At 51.1% G+C, this 22,035-nt stretch overlaps 1 protein-coding gene across 1 annotated transcript; it reads right to left on the bottom strand.

The window, feature by feature from the left end:
- Positions 1–673: 673 nt before the first annotated feature.
- Positions 674–15,604, bottom strand: Actl6b (actin like 6B). The gene is made up of 14 exons (XM_005080418.4): positions 15,483–15,604; positions 14,993–15,069; positions 14,483–14,648; positions 14,086–14,186; positions 7,373–7,470; positions 6,118–6,212; positions 5,894–6,000; positions 4,602–4,691; positions 4,367–4,428; positions 3,812–3,926; positions 3,584–3,664; positions 3,391–3,486; positions 3,103–3,189; positions 674–947 (listed from the first exon to the last, which is right to left on the bottom strand). Exons 1-14 carry the CDS (start codon positions 15,505–15,507, stop codon positions 867–869), a joined length of 1,281 nt encoding a protein of 426 aa, XP_005080475.1. The 5' UTR covers positions 15,508–15,604; the 3' UTR covers positions 674–866.
- Between the last annotated feature and the right edge of the window lie 6,431 nt (positions 15,605–22,035).

Raw genomic sequence — 22,035 nt, 5'->3', positions numbered from 1 at the left:
GGCATCCTAGCGGGGCGGCTTGGTGGCTTAATCTACTGTAAACTTGTCTGTCCAGCTTGGAATCTGGCCTACACTGGTTGCTGGAGGGGGGCGGCTATAAATGGGGCACAGGGCTCAAAAGGAGTGGGTGCCGGGGTCAGGAAGCCCTGTGTCCGCGCCCACTTCACTGTAGACGGCCTGGGGTCCCGCCCAGCACAGCACCTCTTGGGTCACTAAACGACTTAACTAGGGATTTCTCTTTTGGGGTCCACGACTGTCTTAAGAATTTGATGAGGGGTCAGGACCGCAGTTGAACCTCCTTCAGGGTCGCCCTCACCCTCGCTCCCCATCCGGGTCTCCCCTGGGACACTGCAGGTCCTAACCAGGCCCAGAAGGAGCTGAGGGTAGGGGCTCACCGGTACCCCAGTCCCTGCCGAGTGGGAAAGCACAGCAGCCGAGCTCGCTGTAGCAGCAGGTCCCTGCGTCTCTTGGACCACGCTCCCCGGGAGACCCAAAGCCTGCACCTAGGCCAAGCACACCAGACACGCCCCCGGGTGGCCCCGCCCCGCGAGTCCTGACCCCACTGAAACCTACGAATTTCGTGCCCCAGCGCAGCGTGAATGTAGACTCGCCGCTCTCTGGCCTCTCGCCAGACCCCCGCGCCCCACTCCCTATCCCCAAGGAGCTCAAATTCTTTATTTTCTTAAAACTTTTTTTTAAGCTTATTTCAACTCAGAAACATCACAGTCTAAGAAGACGTGGGTAAGAGAGGGGAGGACAGTGGGAGATGGAGGGTTCCGCGCTTTCGGAGGCCTGGCTGGTAGGATTTCCCCACAAGGCAGTGGAGGGGGTGTGGTGGGCATTTGAGGAGGGAGGAGTGGGCAACCTCAGGGGCACTTCCGCTCCACGCACTGCTTCCCTCCCTCCTCATATTCCTGCTTGGAGATCCACATCTGCTGGAACGTGCCCTGGGAGAAAGGGGTAACATAAGCTGTGGGAGAGCCCCGGCATCACCCCACACCCTCTACACCACCACACCCGTTCTTCTCCTTACCTACTGCGTTTCTGCCTGTATCCCTCCTACTCACTGGGAGATTTTAGGAGCTCTACCCCTGAGCCACACCCCAGCCCCTCACTGGAGTAATTCTAGGCAGGTGCTCTACCACTGAGCCACACCCCAGCCCCTCACTGGGGGATTCTAGGCAGGAGCTCTACCACTGAGCCACACCCCAGCCCCTCACTGGGGGATTAAAACTTTTTTGTTCATATGTATATGTGTCTATGTTTGCATGTGTCATGATTGGTCTACATGCACATATGAGGACAGGGCAACCGTGGGTCGATCCTCTCCTTTCCACTCCGAGGCAGGGTCTCTGCTTTGCCTCTCTGTTTGGAGGCTAGCTGGCCCGGCAGCTTCAGGAGCCTTTCCTGTCTTCTCCCATTTTGATGTAAGTGCTCCGAGACGATGGACAAAAGCTCTCCCACTCAGTTTCCTGTGGTTCCAGGGACCCGAACCCGGGTCCTCCAGCTTCTGCAGCAAGTGCTCTGCCTCCTGGGTGGTCTCCTCGGCCCTTGCATTCATTTGCCTTTTACTGAGTTACCCGGGCTGACCTCGGCCTGTGAGCTTCCTGCCTGGCTTCCAGGGTTCCGGGATTATGTCTCTGTACCACGGCCAGCTCATCATCATGCCCAGGCCACCTGGCCACCTCACTGCCACCCACCCTGATGCTCTCCAGGAGCCCTGTATGTTCTCACGGATGGCTGCTCCGAGGCTTCCACCTGAAGGCTGGTGTCTCCCCTCATAGAGCAGCCTGGGGGGAGGGCTCATTCGTCCCTGCCACTCCCCAGGCTCTTGTTCCAGACTCAGACACCCGGCTATCTCTGGGCTACTTCCTCCTGGATACCCTTGACCTTAAGCTCTCTATGCTCATAACTGAACTCACCATCTTCCAGAATCGCCCGGACCTCTTCTCCTGTGAGTTCTCCCCTCCCCTCCCCTCCCCTCCCCTCCCCTCCCTCCCCTGCCTCCTCTTCCCTGCCCTTCCCTCCCCTCCCCTCCCCTCCCCTGCCTCCTCCCCTCCCCTCCCCTGCCTCCTCCCCCTCCCCTCCCCTGCCTCCTCCCCTCCCCTCCCCTGCCTCCTCTCCTCTGCCCTCTGCTCCCCTCCCCTCCCTTCCACCCCCCCTTCCTTTCTCTTTTCTTCCCCTTTCCTCTTCTGCTCCCTCCCCCTCCCCCTTTCTTTCAACAGGCTGACTTTGAACTCTGTGTAGCTGAGAACATAAATTCTATCCCCAAAACCCACATTAAAAAAAAAAAGCTTGGGCGTGCTTTAACCCCAGCACTCGGGAGGCAGAAGCAGGCGGATCTGTGAGCCTGGTCTACAGAGCGAGTTCCAGGACAGCCTCCAAAACAACAGAGAAACCCTGTCTTGGGGGAGGGGGGGCAGGACACAAAAACAAAACTGGGCCCAGGGCACGCAGTTTTTACCCCAGCACTCGGAGGCAGAGGCAGGCCCATCCCTGAGGCTCGCGGGCCAGGCAGCCCACCCTGCATCGCCCCTTTGGTCACACCATGGGAAGACTCACTGTAATCATCGCACGGCTCTCCCAGCCCAAATCCCAGGACGTCCCCTCTACTCACTGATGACCGTGGCTGCCTCACCAAAAATCTCCCTGCCTCCCGACTTGTACCCTGAGGATGCCCCGAAGTCTTCAGGGAGCATTCACTGATTGCACTCGCTCCAGGAACACTTTTTTTTCTTTTTCAGGGCTGGGGTTATGTCTCAGTCAGTAAAGAGTTGGCTTCACAGGCACGAGGACCTGAGGTCAGTCTCCAGTAAAAACAGGATTTGAGCTTACCGGCTAGCCAGCCTAGCTGAATCAGAGACTTCCAGAACAGTGAGGGTATCTGTCTCAAACAGGAGGCGGAAGGCACTGAGGAGCCGCAGCTAAGTTTGTTCTCTGGCAACGGGGTCGTGCTATATAGGCCAGGGTAGCCTTAGAACTTGAAACCCCCCTTGCCTCGGCCTCCCTAGTGTGGGGTTACAGGTGTGACTAGGTCCACGTTGTTGACTGAAAATGGGCAACCCTCTCCGAATACTCAGGGGCATGTCCCTTTGCTCTCACCAGTGAGGCCAAGATGGAGCCCCCAATCCAGGGGCTGAACTTGCGTTCCATGGTGCTGTTGCTGGCGATGAGTTTTAGCCGCATGCTCTGGGGGAGAAAGAGGGGCTGGGGGAAATGGACATCTCGATTCTGGGAAGGGACAAGGCTTGGTGAGCAGGAGGGAGCCACAGGCGCAGGGGCTCTGAGCATTTCCATGTAGAGGACTCAAGAGGGATTTGGGGTTCAAAGAACTAAGCCAGGATTGGGATCCAGATGCTCCGACTGGGGTGGGGTGGGGTGGGCGCTCACCGGTGGGGTCTTCTGAGAAAGCTCCCGGTTAAGCCTGTCTGTGAATCCCTGAAGCAGAGTGTTCCCGCCAGTGACAATGACACTGCCATAGAGACCCTGGAGCAGGGAGAAGGGTAAGCCTGCAGAGCACAGCCCTTCCCTTCCTCCACATCAGCTCTAGGCCCCTTTGCCCAGCCTTAGGTTCCGGCCTCACCGGGCGAATGTCAATGTCACACATGCCGATGCTGGTGGTGACCACGTGGCCCACTCCTAGCATGGTGTTCCCGGACAGCCCCTGTGGACAGAGACGAGGTGGGCATTGGGGACCCTGCTTCCGTTTCCCCCCAAATCCCTATCATCCTTCCCAGACTCCCCCACCTCACTTCTGGATCTAAGACTCCAGCCAATCCCACCCTAACCAGTACCCGGCACCCAGCCACACCTTGACATTGGAGGGATCAAACAGGCCCTCAGGGATTCGAAGTCTCTCGGCGCCATAGTCTGTGTTGTAGCCATTGGGCATTTCATAGTGCACAGTGGGCATTTGTGCGGCCACCCTGCCCAGGAAAGGAGCAAGACTCTGTCTGGCATGCTGGCAAACGACTGCCAGGTAGGTGCTCTAGACGTCCCGTGGTCCCCAGTTTTGTCCCCCCACCTTTGGTTTTTGAAATGGTGTCTCATGTAGTCCAGGCATGCCTCCAACTCAATAAGTAGCAGAGGCTGGCCTTGAACTCCTGATCCTTCTGTCTCTGACTCCCAAGCTTGGACTTCAAGTTTGTACCACTAAGACCCATAGATGTGGAGCTGAGGACGCAACCCGGAGCTTGGTGTAAGCTGAGCTGTAGTCCCAGAGCCCCTCCCTCACCTGCTATGCAGGCCGGGCTAACCTGGGACTCTCCATCCCCCTGCCTCAGCCTTCCTCAATGCTGACATTACAGCGTTAGCTCATCATCCGCTGGGGCCCCTTTCCCACTCTGCAGGGCTCAGCCCTACTCACTGTTCATCGTAAGGCGAGTCAGACACCTGCAGCACGGAGGCCTGGAAGTCTTGGATCACCTCCTGAGGAGCAGGGAGGGGTGAGGTCTGGCTGCCCTCTGTCTCCATCTCGAGACCCCCTCCCCCAACTGGGGTCCCCCCACAGTTCCACCCTCCCCCTCTTCAGTTATAAAGCAGGAGGCCCGGGGCTGGTGGGGGTGGGGGATGGAGGGGAGCTCTCTCAGCTGCAGCCTCACGTTGCACATGTAGTTATGCCAGGACTTGGAGACTTGGGGTAGCTTCTCCTTCTTCTTCCAGTTTGGGGGGGCTCCCTCGCGCACAGGCTCCTGTGAGGACACAGTCTATAAGTGTCCTTTCCCAGCTGGCACTTGCCCAGCCCATTGGCACGTCTGCTGAGCAGCTCAGTCTCCAAGGAGATGGAGTGCCCTGTCACCCTTCCCTACCGGGAAAGTGAAGACTGTGACAGGCTGCCCGGTGTATGAGACACACTCTGCAACTGTGATGCCAAGGGCCTGAATCTCAGGGGCTGGGGATGGTGTTCGCTGGGTAGAGCACTTGCCTCAGACCAAGAAGCCCTGGGTCTCATCCCAGCCCCAGCACACAGGAGGTAGAGGCAGGAGGCTAGAGAAAGCCAAGTCATCCTCAGTGACATAGTGAGTTTGAGGTCACCCTGGGCTATGTGAGATCTTAAAACCCTGATTAATGGGTCCTTTGTCCTCATCTGGGAAGCTTTTTTATGATGCCCAGGGTCTCATGGCTTCCCCATGAGGAAGGACTTGAACCTGGGTTTTTTTTCTTCGGATGCTTTGTTTTATTTTATTTCTTTGGTTTTTTGAGACGGGATTTCTCTGTGTAGCCTCAACTGTCCTGTAATGCTATCGACCAGGATGGCCTGGAACTCACAGAGATCCGACTGCCTCTGGCTCCCGAGTGCTGGGATTAAAAGTGTGCGCCACCACCGCCTGGCTTCAGATGCTTTTTGTTTGTTTGTTTGTTTGTTGAGATGGAATTCACATCGTCCAGGCGGCCCTCATACAGCCAAGGTTGATGCAGTGCTGGGATCCAGGTCAAGACTCTTCACACGTCAAGGCCCTGTTAACTGAGCCGCATCCTTTGCCCCTGTATTTTGGCTTGTTGTTGTTTGCTTGTTTGGTTTTTGAGAGAGAGTGACTTGTGTAGTCCAGGCTGGCCTCTAGTTTACTATGCTCCCAAGGCTGACCTTGAACTCCTGACCCTCCTGCCTCCGCGTCTCAAGTACTAGGATTACAGATGTGCTTCACCACATCTGGTTTCAGAGTTCGGATATGTCACACCCTTGGACGCATCCCACCAGCCTCACCCATTCGCTCTCAGCCATGACCTCAGTCGTGACCTGAAGCCTGTCCCAGTCTCTGGAAAATTCCTCCAGGAACTGGGTCCATGACCTTCTGGGGGGTTTGCTCCGCTATCTCATGGGTCAGGGGACTGATGGGTATAAGGCACATGCCAGGAGTGTAGCAGGCATCTCTGGACACAGCAGAGGTCCTACCTTGGCTGCAATCATGTAAGGAGGAATGATGTCAATAGCCATTTCCTGGAAGAGTTCCCGGCACTGCATGGAGATGAAGTCCCCTGCCAAGGGTGACTTGACGATGCCTGAAAGGGGAGGCGGTGTCAGAACCAGGCTTCCCCAGCCACCCCGGAGCCCCAACAAGGCATACCTTGCTGTAGGACATAGCCATCCCCGGCCACCCGGAGCCCCAACAAGCCCACCTTGCTGCAGGACGTAGCCATCGTGGACTGGGATGGCTGTGGTGTGGGTGGCCCCACTGTCCAGCACCAGGCCCGTGGAGCGCCCATTTGCAAAGCTGGCATGGGATGGGTTAGTCAAGGAGACAGTGGCAGACAGTGAGAGTCAGGACCGGGGTCGGGCCTTGGTCCCTCTCTGTTCTCCCGGCGTAAACCCAAAAGATATAACCTTTGACTTACTTTTATTTTCTTTTTTGCATAGGTATGTGTGTGAGTGTATGTATGTGTGTGTGCATGTATGTACCAGTGTATAAGCAGAAGCCCAAGGTTCATGTCAAGAGTCATCCTTGATCGCTCCTCCACCTTATTCGTTCAAGAAAGTACTCTCAATTAAGTCCGGAGCTCTCTGATATGGCTACTCTTGCTGACCACCAATTAGGGAGGCTGTATTTACAAGTAGGTCATCATGCCCACCAGATATATATGTGGGCTTCTGAGGACCCAAACTCATATTTGTGTGGCAATTACTGTAATTGCTGAATTGTCCCATGCGGGTGCTGGAAATCAAAACAGGCACAGCGAGTACTCTTAACTGCTAAGTCATTGCTCACACGCACGCACGCACGCATCTCACTTTGTAGTCCAGGCTAGCCTGGAACCCATGGTGTAGCTTAAGCTGGTCTTAAACTAAAGGCAATCATCCTGCCTTGCTTGGTGCTAGTCTGTATTTCGTAGCCCAGTTTATGTGGAGCTGGGGGCCAGAGCATCAGACGTTCTAGGCCAACTGGTCTACATCCGCAGTCCCTTGTTCTTGGTTTTGGTAGCCCAGGCCTTGAATTTTCACTTCACCTCTTCAAGCCCTGTGAGTGCCGGGGTTCCAGGTGCGTGTGGTCCTGTGTCCTGTGGGCTCCTTGAATTGGGGTCCCTGTCACTCAGCACTCAGCACAGAGTTCAGTGTACCACTTGTCCTGAGGAAAGGCGACGGCCACACTGGCCATTTGGGAAGGAGCCACCTCCATGCCCGGTCAGGGCCTGTTCTTTGCTTGGCCACCCTCCTCCTGCTGAGATTGACCTGGGGCACAGGGACAGCCACTGGTCCCCTCCCACCCCCAGTCTCAAGCCTTCAGCTGCGGGGTTTTCTGCACTAGCGAGTGCACAGACCGTGTTCCCACACAAGACAGGGATCTCCAGGGATCCAGGCCCAGCCCCACCTAGCTCAGCCCATCTCACACCCCCCACCCGGGCGCGCCCCCAGCAGAGCTGCCAAGCCACAGGATACGCCGTGAGCACGGCTGTCTTGCACAAGAAGAAGGCAGGAATGTTGTACTGCTCAAACATCAGCTCTGTCAACTTCTCGCGCTTGGCTCGAGTGTTCCACTGTGAAGAGAGCACAGGGGGGGAGGGGCCAGATGGAGGCACAGTCAGTGTGTGTGAGAGCGTGTGGATGTGCCGTGTTGACGTACACACATGCAGGCATACACAGCAACAAATGCACTCATTGGAACACATACACATATATAGACATTCCTATACACACATTTCACATGTATGTATGTATATAGATACGTGGATTCATAGACACAACTGTGCACACATATACAGACATTCATACACACATTTTACATACATGTATGTAAACATACATGGATTTACAGACACAAATATGCATATGGATGCAAACACTCCCATACATACATTCACATACATTGTGTGCAAACACACACACATATACATACACAGAAATATATACACATAACAGACTAGGAAACAGGTCAGGGCGCTTGGCCCACATAAACCTTTACGCTATAAGAACTATAAGGAGCTTTATTTGATTTTATTTTGTTGTTCTGGGGTTAAAACTGGTGGTCTGGTACGTCCAAGACATGTACTCTAACACTGACCTGTGTCCTCAGCCTTATTTTGTTTTACACTTTAGTTTATTTTGACACAAGATCTAGCTGTATAGCCCAAACTAGCCTCAAATTGTTGATCTTCCTGCCAGGGTCTTCCAAGTGTTGGTGTAACAAATATACACCACCATGCCTGGTTAAGAATGCCATTTTCCCACTTATTTATTTATTGTGTGTGTCTGCCTGTCTGTCCGTCTCTGTGCATATGCATAGGGAGGGAAGGAATTGAAAAAGGTGTCTTCCTCAACCACTGTCCACCTTATGTTTTGAGGCAAGGTCTCTCACTGAACTTGAAGTTCTCCAATTTTGCGGGGCTCGTTAGCCAGCAAACCCTAGGAAATCTCTCGGCTCACCTCCCCAGAGCTGGGGTTACAGGTGTCTGTTGCTGAGCTCACAGGTCCTTAGGCTGAAGTCAGGTCCTTAGGCTTCTGCAGCAAACGCTTCCCCAACTAGGCCACCTCCCTTTGGTCTTTGTTTCATTTTGCTTTGTTTTTTTTTTTCAGACAAGAACCCCTGTGGCCCAGGGTGGCCTTGAACATGATACGTAGTTGAGGGTGCTACTGAACTTTTGGTCCTCCTGCCTCATCTCTTGAGGGCTGGAATTGCGGGCGTGCAGTTTAGGTGGTGTCAGGGGTGGAAGCCACAATTTCCTGCATGCTAGCCCAGCGCTCTATCTAGCAACTGAGCTGCAGCCGTGGCCCCACACGGGGTTCTTAACAGGCTGGTTCTGGGATCTCCGTCCTCCCATGCCAAGCCTGGTGCTCTTCCCGTGCTCTCTCTACAGCCCAGTCTCTTTCGGGGCTCCAACCCCACCCCGACTGCCTCAGACACCAAGATGATCTCTGGGTAACAACGGGATTTTTCACCTCTCAAGATCCCAGCAAAAACAGGGACATTTCTAAAAGACAGAAACCTACAAAAGCCAGCAAGCAGGCACATAGAGAGATGTGCCACTAGGGAAATGCAAATCCAGCATCGTTAGTCACCGGAGAAATGCAAATCAAAAGCATAATGAGGTCCTACTTCACACCTATGTACACAATGTTGGTAATTAAAAACCGGAAAGGCAGGGCTGGCGAGAAGGCTCATCTGGTAAAAGCACTTGCTGCCAAGCCTGAGGGTCTGAGTTCAATCCCAGGGTCCTCATGATGGGTGGAGAGGACCAACTCCTGCAAGCTGTCCCCTGAACTCCACGTGTGTGCCACGGCATGCAGGTGCCAACATACATGCACAGTGAGCAAGTCAATGAATGCCCCCTATATAAAAACTAGAAAGCAACATGCTGGTGGGAAATTGGGACACACTCGTAGGGCCATAAAAGGGTTCAGCCACTGCAGAGTGTACCTGATGGTCCCTCAAATCCACAGGACCGTGACTCCAGTCCTGGTTATGTACGCAAAGGAAATAAAAACAAGGGGCTGGGGAGAAGGCTCAGTGTCTAGGAACACTTGCTGCTCTTGTCAAGGTGCAGGTTTGGTTCACAGCACAAACGCAGGAGCTCGCAACCATCTCTAGGGACCCTATGCTCTCTTCTAGCATCCATAGGCAACAGGCACACCCATGGTGCACACACATACATGCAGCTAACGCTAACACACACAAAATAAGACGAATGATCTTTCTCAAGAGTGAAAGCAAGTACTAGAGGAAATCTCGGCATACAAGTGCTCATAGCAGCAGCTGGTAGATGGACACATGAATGGATGACTGGATATGTAAACCGTGGTATGTCTTTGAAGGGAATATTCCTCACCCACAACAAAAAATGAAGTGCTGACAATATTACGACACCATAACATAAAAATACGCGAAGTAAGCAGATGCAGACACAGGCCAGCAGGCAGCCCCGCGGTGGAAGGCATGCTCAGTGTGCCAGCCTCTTAGCATCAGTCTCCACTCCCCAAAAGTATGCTGAGACCAAGAGCCGTATTGTGTGATTCCAGTTTATGAAACACCCTTTGCAGATATCTGTACAGGGACAGAAGCATCCAGATGTAGTGATGCATTGCTGTAATCCCGGCAATGAGGAAACTGAGGCAGGAGGACAGTGACTTTGAGCCTAAACCAGGTTATGTAATGAGTTCTAGATGACAATAAACTATTTAACACTTGAGCTGTGGTCCACTCAAGCTCCCCAAGTGGATTCTTCAAAGCGAGTCAGTCTGAGGGTCCCTGACCCTTGACACAGATGGAAGTGAAAACATCACACTGAGAACTTAGTGCATCTTGAGGGCCCCCCAACTCCATGCCTTCACTGAAACCAGCAATCGGACAAATCTCTGGGGTGGAAATATGTGATGCCGCATTCAAATGTTAGGGGCTGTTAAGAGCGTCTGCTGCTCTTGCAGAGGACCCTGTTTGGTCCCCAGCACCCCCTTGGGACAGCTCACAGTCAGCTATAGCTCCAGCTCCAGGGGATTTGACTTCCTCTGGCCCCCATGGGAACTTGCACACGTGTGAGCATACACATACACAGACACATTTGCATACACATAATTAAAAATAACATAATCTTACAAAATAAAAAAATGTTCTTAAAATAAAAATAATGAATTAGCCGGGCAGCGGTAGCACACACCTTTAGTCACAGTACTTTGGGAGGCAGAGGCAGGCAGATCTCTGTGAATTCAAGGTCAACCCGGTCTACAGAGGGAGTTCTAGAACAGCAAAGGCTGTTACACAGTAAAACCCTGTCTCAAAAAAACCCGATAATAATAATAACAACAAATCAGTTAATTTAGTTAAAATGTAATTTAGGGCTGGAGAGTTAGCTCAGTGCATAGACCTACTTTTTGCAGAGGACCTGGGTTCGATTCTGGGCACTCTCATGCAGCTCACAATCATTGGTAACTCCAGTCCTAGGGGATCTGACACCTTCTGACCTCCAGGGGCACCAAGAACACACATGGTACACACACACACACACACACAAGCAAAACACTCATACACATAAAATGATTTTTAAAAATATAAAGATTTTCAATTTAATAATAGAAGGATTTAGCCGGGCGTTGGTGGCGCACGCCTTTAATCCCAGCACTCGGGAGGCAGAGGCAGGCGGATCTCTGTGAGTTCCAGGCCAGCCTGGTCTACAGAGCGAGTTCCAGGACAGCCTCCAAAACAATACAGAGAAACCCTGTCTCAAAAAACCAAAAAAAAAAAAAATAATAGAAGGATTTATAAAGATGCAAAAGCAGAGATTCCCTCAAAATTCCCTCCTCAGATAGTCTCATAGCATAGGATACAGCAAGCTGCATACTCCTTACACAGGGACTCTCTCTCTCTCTCTCTCTCTCTCTCTCTCTCTCTCTCTCTCTCTCTCCTCTCTCTCTCTCTCTCTCTCTCTCTCTCACTCTCTCTCTCTCTCTCCTCTCTCTCTAAATGTACCACTTTTAAACAAAAACAGGCAACACTTGCATGTTCTAAAAGCCTCTAAAATCAGATGGATGCCAAAGCATGGTAAGAAAAACAGTGTGGAAGAAGGAAGATCCCTAACAATAAATTAGTGACATCTGTAGTAAAGGACAATACAAGAACAAAATAGAACATTCGTAGAGACGTGTCTCAGTGGTAGGGCTTCTGCCTAGAATTCTTGAGGCCCTAATTTCAATCACCAGCACCCTCCCTCAGGAAAATGAAAATAGCCTTCAGATGTTTTCAGGTTCCAGTCATTTAAAAAGAAGGGAATTGAAAGGAGCATTCGTGGACAGTAAAAGAGTGTGTAGAGACTAAGCGTACAGGAGCAGATATGGTAAACTCAGCAAATGGTTGGACAAAACAAAGGCTTGGAAATTAGAAGAAGAAAAGGTAAGGTAATGATAAAACACAGAAGGAAGCCTGGCGTTGGTGGTGCACGCCTGTAATCCCGGCACTCGGGAGGCAGAGGCAGGCGGATCTCTGTGAGTTCCAGGCCAGCCTGGCCTACAGAGCGAGTTCCAGGACAGCCTCCAAAACAATACAGAGAAACCCTGTCTCAAAAAATTACAAAACAAACAAAACAAAAAACAGAAGGGAAATTACAAGAAAATTAAGGGACCAATTTAGGGGCTGTAAATTATAAGCAATGGGATTTCCCAAAAGTGGAAGCAAAAAGGCAATGGAGAGAGATAAATAGTAAAACCATAATTAAAACGTTTTTACTCAATGGGCCAACAAATGCTTGTCACCAAACCTGATGACCTAATTTGATTCCCAGACCCTACATGGTGAAAGAGGAGAACCAAGTCCTGCAAGTCGTCCTCTGCTGTACAATATGACACTCAGCACATGCTCACACACATAACTAGAAAACACAGCTACACTGTGGGTAAGACAATGATATAATAATGGTTCACTTAACTGAAAGGCAAAGGTTTCCAGAACAATTTCTGTTTACTTTTTTGTTTTGTTTTTTCAAGACAGGGTTTCTCTGGGTTACCCTGGCTGTCCTGGAACTCACTCTGTAGGCCAGGCTTGCCTTGAACTCACAGAGATCCACCTGCCTCTGCCTCCCAAGTGCTGGGTTAAAGGTGTCTGCCACCACTGCCCTGTCCAGTGGTTTTCATAACAATTAATGAAATATGCCAACATCATTAAATATCACGGTGAAGTTTTATGACACTTAGGATGGAGTGAAAAATTCCACTTTTTTTGGGCGGGGGCAGTAAGATGATTGTAGACTTCTCAGTAACAACAGTAGATGTTCAATCAAGGACAGCAGAAGGCAAGGCTTTTAAGAGTTGAAGAAAAATGTCTTCCAACTTGGAGTATGATGCCTACCTAAACTATCAATGCACAGTCTCAAAGGAAATAATTCCTGTGAGGATCTGCTCCATGAAAACAAAGGTGTGAATCAGGAAAAGGAGTCAAGTCATAGATACATCCACTTTTCTTAGAAGAAACAACGAGATTCTACTAGGTAATGCTGAAGGAAGATGTTAGTATAACAGCTATTTCCCAAATTTAAGCCAAAGTGGAATGTGTCAATGGGCTCCGAGAGAGATTTCTTCAATAACACTAAATTAATAGATCATGGAATTAGTGTCTTGAGAAAATACATCATGTCTAATGGGTAATTTAGGATTACACTGATAAATAGAAAGATTAAGCAAAATAGAAACAATTCTTAGATCTGCGGAAGACAAAGTTACATTGAGAATGAAAAAGTAACCATGCTGATTCAGTTCTTATTAGCCTTTAAGATATAAAAGAGTATAAACTCAGATTAAAAAAGAAGTGATACAGGGTTTCTCTGCGTAAAGGCTCTGGCTGTCCCAGGACTTTCTCTGTAGACCAGGTTGGCTTTGAACTCACAGAGCTCCCCCTGCCTCTGCCTCCGGAGTGCTGGAGTTAAAGGTGTGCACCACCACCACCCAGCTAGTGGTAAGGCTTTTGAGAGGGACTCATGCTCCCATAGAGGGTCTCACACCCATGCAATAGAGGCGGTACTAGGTGGACAGCACTAAGTAGACCCAGTCTCTTTTGCTTGTTTGTTTTTAAAGCACATGAACTAGGGAGACAAAAGGTAGGAGAAATAAGGGAGAGCTGGGGGAGAGAGATGTGATGTATTTAATAAAAGACATTATAGGCATGTGTGAAATTCTCAACAACAGAAAGGATACATGAGGAGATAGGTATTTTGTGGGTTTTTGGTTCTGTTTTGTATTGTTTTTGAAACCGAGTCTCTCTGTGTAGCCCTATGTAGTTGGAGGTGACCTTGAATTGCTGAACTCCTGCCTTGACCTCCTGAGTGCTGGGATTACGGGCTTAACCTTTTTTCCTTCGGGAGTGGGCACTAAGCCGGGAGCCTCCTACGGTCCAGGCACACACTCTACGCACTGAGCTCCATTGGTAGTGTGTGTGTGTAACCCTGACCCAAACGTTAAGTACACGGAACAGCAGCGGGCAATGGGGTGGATGGAGCTAGAAGAGAGAAGGCAGGGATGGAGAGTAACCCCGGGTGGAAGGCATGTGGCTGAGATGACAGGGTGAGGAGGAAAATTCTGGAAAAGACTGATAGTGGTGGCCCCGAGTTAGAGGTGATGGTGGAAAGGATGTGTCACCAGGGACCCGGGGCGGATGTGGGTTTGGATGAGGCACTCACCGGAGCCTCCGACATGAGTACTGGGTGCAGGTTTGGCTCGGACTTGACATGTTTGCTGTAGGTGTGATCCAGGATGGCTCTGAAGCACTCCCAGTCCTCAACTAGGGACATAGGACCGGCGTTGAGAGGAAGTGGGAAGGAAGGCCAGGGTCAGAGACGAGAGGTAAAGGAGGGAGGGAGGCCAAGTCTAGAGGGGGCCAGACCATCTTCAGCTGACAAGCACCCCCTCCCTTAGGTCCAGAATTCTAGGTCTGAGATCCCTGTAGGGAGCAGTGAGGAGGTTCTTGGGGTTTGGTCAGCATCAGGGAAGACTCTGTGGATGTGGAGATCTGGGTCCACGCGTGGGAGGGGGTAGCTCCCAGTCTGTTTCAGAAGGTGGTGCGTGGGGGCCCCTTACTCATGCCGTTCTTGAGGGGCGACATGACTTCCGCTCCATCCCGAGGCACGTGCAGGGCATTGGTGTCGATGTGGAAAATCTTCCCTTTCTTCTCCTTCTCCCCCTCCAGCTCCAGCCCGCCCCCCTCTTCTGCGGCCAGCAGCCCCACAGTGGTGGGGAAGTCAGCCTGGTAGTGAGGAACAGGAACGGGGAGACAGGGTCTCACTATGAAGCCCCGGCTGGCCCGGCACTCTTTGTAGACCAGGCTGGTGCCCAAACTCACAGAGATCCCAATGCCTCTGCTCCCGAGTGCCGGGGTTAAAGGAGTGTGCTACCATGCCCAGCTGGGTCACCCCTTCCAAGTCCCTCGTCCAACTGCACTCCAGGCCCTCCGCCACCCCTGGGTTTCCTCCCCTGTCTCCACTCAGGTGAGCTACTTGGGTTGACCTGTGCAAGCCTGTTCGCGGGCAGACCCACCTGGCAGAGGGTATCCCAGCCCCAGGGGTTTGGGGAGGGGACTGGAAGGCTCACCTTGGGGCAGTCCTCCCCAGCGTACCCAGCTCGAACTGAGAAGGAGCCAATGTCAAAGACGAGCGCCCCCACCTCATCTGTACAAGGAGACAGGTGTGTGAGCAGACCTCTCCCAGACTGCCCCCTAAATATAAATACAGCTCGGGGAGGAGGCTGGGGGTATGGCCACAGTTCGAACGTCAGCACGGAGCAGGTAGGAGATCCACCTGGACTTCGGGGCGTTCTGGAAGTGGCGGGGGTCAAAGCCACCAGAGTTCCCCCTTGCCTCGTGGCCTGGCAGGGGAAAGAACGTTGCAGGGGCCGGGAGGCAGTGCGCGCTTGGGAACCCCGGGAGGGTGGGAAGCAGAAGAAGTGGGAGACCCAAACCTCAGGCTGCACCTGGTGCGGTACGGAGGTGACAGGCCCAGGGATGCTCAGGGCTTGGGGCGCGCGGGTTCGGGATGCGGGGCTGTGGACCAGGCCGAGAGCCCGGTGCCCCAGGCCGGCTCACCTCCGCCGTAGACGCCCCCGCTCATAGTGCCCTCTCTACGCGGCTCGCAGCCCGTGGGCGGCGGCGGGATCAGCACCGAGGCGGCCGGACAGCTCCCGGGATCCCGGGCGGGGCGGGGCGCAGCGGCGGCCAATCACGGGGCTGGATCCCCCGCCCCCAACGGCGCGGCCCATTGGTTACGGAGAGAGACAATAACCCGGCTGGGGGCCGCCGCTTTAAAGGGGCAGCGGCTTCTTCACGCCGAGGTTGGGAGGGAGGGAGGGAGGCAGGGTCCAACCGCAGCAACGCTAGAGACTGGCGAGTCACAGAAAGTAGGAACGAGACGGAGACTGGAACGAACTCCACAGGGTGACGCATGGGATGGGATCCCTGATGGCATGCCCCACCCCCGTTTCCTTAGTGTTTTTTCGTCTTTTAATTTCTTTAAAAATGCAACTGAAGGAGAGGTCGCCAGAACAGTCCATCCCGAGACTCCCGAGCCAGAGTCTACCACATTCAGCCTAGATGCAATCATAGAGAAATGGGAGGTGTGAGGCTGGAGAGAGGGACCAGAGAATGTGTCTCTCCATCTCTCCCTGTCTTTACGCCATGAGTTTGGGCTTACTCATTTATTTTGTAGGCCAGGCTGGCCTCAAACTCACGGAGATCCGCCTGTCTCTGCCTCAGGTACCATAACAACTGGTTTATTTTCTTATATCTGGGGCAGGGCCTCATGTAGCCCGGGCTAGGCTCGAACAACTCACTATGTATCTGAGGATGACTCTGAGTGTGACCTCCCTACCTCTACTTCCAGAGTGTGAGGATTACAAAGTCCACGCCAACACTCAGCCAGTGAAGCTCAGGGGAGGGAACCCAGGGCTTCATGCTTGCTAGACGTGAACTCTGCCGACTGAACCCTGTCTCCAATGCCTTCTCTTTCATTTTTCTAATGGCCACTTTTCCTTCAACCATTTCCCAGATCCTTGGCCTTGTACATAACACATAATGTAACACGTGTGTGCACAAGCTTACATGTAGGCACCTGGCTAACCCAGCGTGCCTTTTTAAAATTGTTTCTTTTACTTTTGAGATTCTAGTGCGTCATGTCATTTCCTCCTTTCAGAGTTTTCCATAACCTTTCTTTGCTCTCTTTCAAATCCATGGCTTCTTTTTTTTTGTATGTGTATACATACATATTCCTAAATATAAGCAATTTGGTCTGTATGTTATGTGTAGGTACATTTCCAGGCCCTGGAGAAGACTTTCTCCTGCTCTCGGCACTGTCGCGAGCCTTCTTGTCCCTCCTCTCTACCCAGATGCCTGATGTCTAAAGTTATTCACCAGGAAGTCCGGTTCTTTGCTGGGTGTAGTTTACCTGTCTTTCCAGCATCCTGAAGGAGATGGCAGGATAGTAAGCTTGAAGTGATCTGGGCTGCATTGGACTTACAGAAACCTTGTCTCAAAAAAATAAAAAAAAATTTAAAAAGAAAGGAAGAGCAAAAAAGAAAAGTTGAGGAAGATAGCCCAGTGGCAAAGCAAGAGGACCTGGGTTTGAATCCCCAGCTTTCATGTAAAAATCCAAGTGTGGCAGCTTGTAACCCCAAGGTGGGGGCAGGCAGAGGCAGGAGAGTCCCGAAGGCCTTGCAGGCTGGCCATCTCACTGAATCCATGCTCCCCATGTTCAGTGAGACAGCCTGAGGTGAAGGGCCAGGCGGTGGTGGCACATGCCTTTAATCCCAGCACTCAGGAGGCAGAGGAGGCAGATCTCTGTGAGTTCAAGGCCAGCCTGGTCTACAGAGCAGAGCGAGTTCCAGCACAACCAGGGCTACACAGAGAAACCCTGTCTCAAAAAACAAAAAACAAAAGCAAGCAAATGAACAAAAAAGTAATCAGTACATTCACTATGAAAGAGACCTCGCCCTTCCCAGCCAAAAGACAGATGGGGTAAACTGCCTGATTCGTTATTTGCTGGTGATAGGCACTTTCCCTGACCAACTGCATCCGACTTCAGATCTGGATCCCTGGGTGGGACAAATCCAGGTGTCGCTAGGGGTGGGAAGTATAGGGGAGAGAGGTGACTGAGGAGCTGGGAGACTTGAGATTTCCCCAAGCAACCCCTTGGTAAGTCACTGCTCTCTAGAAACAGGGTTCTCCTCTCAGAGCCGGTATTTCTTCATGCTCCAAAATACAGACGTGAAGTTGACAGGAAAACTGAGGGAGAGAAGGATCCTGGTGATGGCTTGCTGACATCTTCACTGCTTCTATTGGTGTCGGAGGTCCAATTCCAATCCAGAAAATACCCTACTATTGAATCAGACTCCAGCCCCTCACTGGGGATTCTAGGCAGGTGCTCTACCACTGAGCCACACCCCAGCCCCTCACTGGGGATTCTAGGCAGGGGCTCTACCACTGAGCCACACCCCAACCCCTCACTGGGGGATCCTAGGCAGATGCCCTACCACTGAGCTGTCCCCAGACATGAGGTTTTCCTGTTTTGTTATGCCTAAGTTAGGATTGCAGTCAATCTGGTGTTAGGTAGTGTATATCCCTCTGGCTGCAGGAGAAGGTACACCTGGGTATCTAAGAAGACGATTCACTTCTCAGTCAACTGTGGCCAGTATTTATTTGTCATGGAACCTGACATAGATTCCAGCATACTATAGGCATGGTTATGTTAAAATAATTACTACAATTCATTTATTTCCTTAAAATTAATTCAGGAAACATCTTTTAGCTGGGTATGGTGGCACACACCTCTAATAATAGCACTTGGAGGAGGCTATGGCAGGAGGATCGTAGGTTCAAGGCCAGCCTGGGTACGCAGCAAGATGCTGTATAAACAGACAGATATGTTCTACTGAGTGAGTGGCATGCAGTCCAAACCGTACTAGCCAAGGGAGGCACGTAAAGCCCACACTGCCTCTAAAGGGAACCGACACAGTGGGCAGGTGGAAAGTGTGTGAAAGCGAGGCCAGGGCTGGTGAGAAGGCTCAGAGGGAAAAAGCCAAGTCTGAGGAACCCGAGTCCAAGCCCCAGGACTCACGTGGTGGGAGAGAGAACCAGCTCATGCGAGAACCAGCTCATGCAAGCTGTCCTGTAGCCTCCATAGTCACAGTGCGGCATGTGGGTACACACACACACACACACAGAGAGAGAGAGAGAGAGAGAGAGAGGGAGGGAGAGAGGGAGAGAGGGAGAGAGGGAGAGAAAGAGGGAGAGGGCTACACAGAGAAATCCTGTCTCAAAAAAATATATATATTTAATTTTTTTTTTTTTTTGGTTTTTACGAGACAGGGTTTCTCTGTTTTGGAGGCTGTTGGTCCAGCCTGGCCTCGAACTCACAGAGATTCGCCTGCCTCTGCCTCCCGAGTGCTGGGATTAAAGGCGTGCGCCACCAACGACCGGCATATATTTAATTTTTTATTAATCTTTTTCATTTATTTTACATACTGACCACAGTTTCCCCTCCCTCCCCTCCTCCCATCCTGAGATGGCTGGGAACCCAGACAGGTTAACGGGAGTAAAGTTTGTAAAATTTGTGCTGAACTGTTCACTCAGAAGATGTGGCCCACTTGAGGCTGGCCTTGAACTCTTGGTCCTCCTGCCTCGGATTCCCAGGTGTTAGGACTACAATGGTGTGCATCACCATATCTGCTTAGAAGCTGTGCTTCTTTTACTGCTGCTGTTGTTAGCATTATGAGTGAGTGTGTGTGCTATGGGTGTGTGATTGTATGTGTTATGGGTGTGGCAATGTGTGTGTGTACACTGTGGGTGTGTGATTGTGTGTGCGTGTGCAGTGTGTGATTGTGTGTTATGGGTGTGGCAATGTGTGTGTGCACTATGGGTGTGTGATTGTGTGTGTGAGTATATATATGTGCTGTGCATGAGTGTGTGCGTGTCTGTGCATACTATGCCTGTGTGAGTGTGTGTACACTATGGGTGTGTGATTGTGTGTGTGCACTGAGTGTGATCGTGTATGTTAGGGGTGTGGCAATGTGTGTGTACACTGTGGGTGTGTGATTGTGTGTGTGCATGTTTACTGAGTGTAATTGTGTGTGTGTTATGGGTATGGAAATGTGTGTGTGTACACTATGGGTGTGTGATTGTGTATGTATATGTGCTGTGTGTGAGTGTGTGCGTGTCTTTGTCTGTGTGCACGCTATGCCTGTGTGAGTCTGTGTACACTATGGGTGTGTGATTGCGTGTGTGAGCATGTACATGTGCTGTGTGCGTGTGTGCGTGTCTGTGTCTGTGTGCACACTATGCCTGTGTGAGTGCTAGTGTGCACGTGCCATGGCGTGCACGTGAGGTCAGAGAACAACTCTGGAAGTCAGTTTTCTCTCTCCACCTCGCTGCTGCCAGATCTCTGTTTCCATTGCTACGCCATAAAGACCACACCAGGCAGTCTGTGGGCTTTGGGTGTCCTCCCGTCTCTACCTCCCGTCTCACTGCAGGACCTGCTGCGATTACCCATGCACACCATCACGTCTGGCTTTTTAATGGTTTCTCAGCATCGCGCTCAGGGCATGAGGCTTGCACTGTGGAGCTTCCACCACGCACTGGGCCATCTCTCCAGCCTAAGGAACTTGATCTCTCCAAGTAGAGAAAAATGTTTGCTGTGTGCCCAGAATTTCAATAAGTGCTTTACAAATATACATTTGTTTGTCTTCAAAACAAACCAAAATTATGAGCATAAGTTTTCAACAACAGAGGCAAAGAAGGCTTACTAATGAGTTGAGTGTGGCAGTACATAGCTGCCATTCCAGCGCTCAGGAACATGGAGCAGGATGATTGTAAGCTCGAGGTCAGCCTGGGCTACACAGCAACAACCTGCCTCAAAAAGAAAAAAAGCAGGCTGGAGAGATGGCTCAGTGGTTAAGAGCACTTGTTGCTCTTCTAGAGGACCTGGGTTCAATTCCCAGCACCCATTGTGGTCCACAACCATCGTAACTCCAGTTCCTGGGGATCTGATGCCTTCTTCTCATCTCCCTGGGTACCCAACATGTACATGGTGCACAGATATACATACAGGTAAGAAACTCACATGCATTAAATAAACAAATCTTCTTTTACAAACACAAAGCAAAAGAAAAGATAAAGCTCACTCAGCCAGCAAGTGATCACTGATAATTGAATCAAATTGTGTGGAAAGTGGTGCTGATATTAGAGTAAATGTTTTATTCTTACTATAGCTTTAATTTTCCTATATTCTAAAATGTTTTTATTTTATTATGTTTGTGTTGGTGGTTTGTCTGCATGTGTATCTGTGTACCACGTATATGTCTGGTACCTGTACTTACAAAGACAAAAGAGGGATCCCTGTACAGGCAGCTCTGAGCCGCCATGTGAGTGCTGAGACTTGAACCCAGATCCTCTGGAAGAACAACCAGTATTCTTAACCGCTGAGCCATTCCATCCCCCCACCATTTTTTTCAACTACATTGATTATTGCTTGTGTGTGTGCACATGAGAAAAAGTACATGCACACACAAACACACACACACAGATGCACCCACACAGAGATGCACACACTCACGTGCCACAGTTTGCCTGTGAAGATCACAGGACAACTACTTGCAAGACAATTCTCTTCTTCCACAGCGCGAGTCCTGGGGATCCGACTCAGGTTATGGAGGCTTGACTGCAAGTTCCTTTACCTGACGAGTCATCTCCCCGACCACCCATAAATATTCTGCAGGTGTCTGCTGGGCATGGGAATAAAATGGGTTACAGATATTGAAGAGACTCTCAGGGTTTAACGTCCATCCAGGAAGATGGACAGTTAAATAATTAATTCAATCAACTCACCAGAGCTTCCCACATTCCATGCCCACATTCAAGCTAACATAAACACCGTGTTGGTATCCAAAGGTCGGTCCCAGGCCTTACAGACCCTTATCTTGGAAATGATTTGGTGTTGTGAAAATTCCTTCCCTAGAGAGACATAAAGAACCCCTACCCACCTCCTCACATGGTTCCAGTAATAAACCGAAGCACAGCTCCACCAAACTCCCCTTGAATGGATGAGTTTACCGGGCTTATTGCAGATGAGCTAAGGGACCCCAAAGCAGCCACCCTGGCTGGATGACGGTTTCCCCATAGCCCGATAGATGGAGTCCCTCTCCCCTTAACCTCCTCCAGTCTACATAGCTTGTATACAGCAGTGTCAACACCCACAGGCCCAATCCTGATGAATTCTCATGCAGGCACCGCTGATCCGGTCGAGATATCGTCTTCTTTGCTGACAGGACTGTATTCTATCTACACTTGGCATCTTGTGAGAGTCAGCTTCTTGCTGGCCCAGGTCTAAACCTGCCTTCTGCCAGATAAACCAAATGCTTTGGCTACACAGGAAGTCCTTGGCTCCGTACGGGTGGCAGCAACTCAAAAGCACCCAGCCTGGTAGAGGTTGCAGTAGAGACGGGGTCAGTATTGCTGTGGGGACACAACTACCCCCGTGGGTGGGGAGATGGTCTTTACAATGAATCTCAGAAAATGATCTGCAATTTCTTTTGTGTGTAGTAGCGTTAGAGTCTGGGTGGAAGGCATTTCTGAACGGAGGGGGCATGACCTG

This window comes from Mesocricetus auratus, unplaced genomic scaffold (genome assembly GCF_017639785.1).
Source record: "Mesocricetus auratus isolate SY011 unplaced genomic scaffold, BCM_Maur_2.0 Super-Scaffold_100025, whole genome shotgun sequence".
In the NCBI taxonomy this organism is placed as follows: domain Eukaryota; kingdom Metazoa; phylum Chordata; class Mammalia; order Rodentia; family Cricetidae; genus Mesocricetus; species Mesocricetus auratus.
Note: the sequence above shows the minus strand (reverse complement) of the source record. Positions and strands in the feature narration are given on the sequence as shown.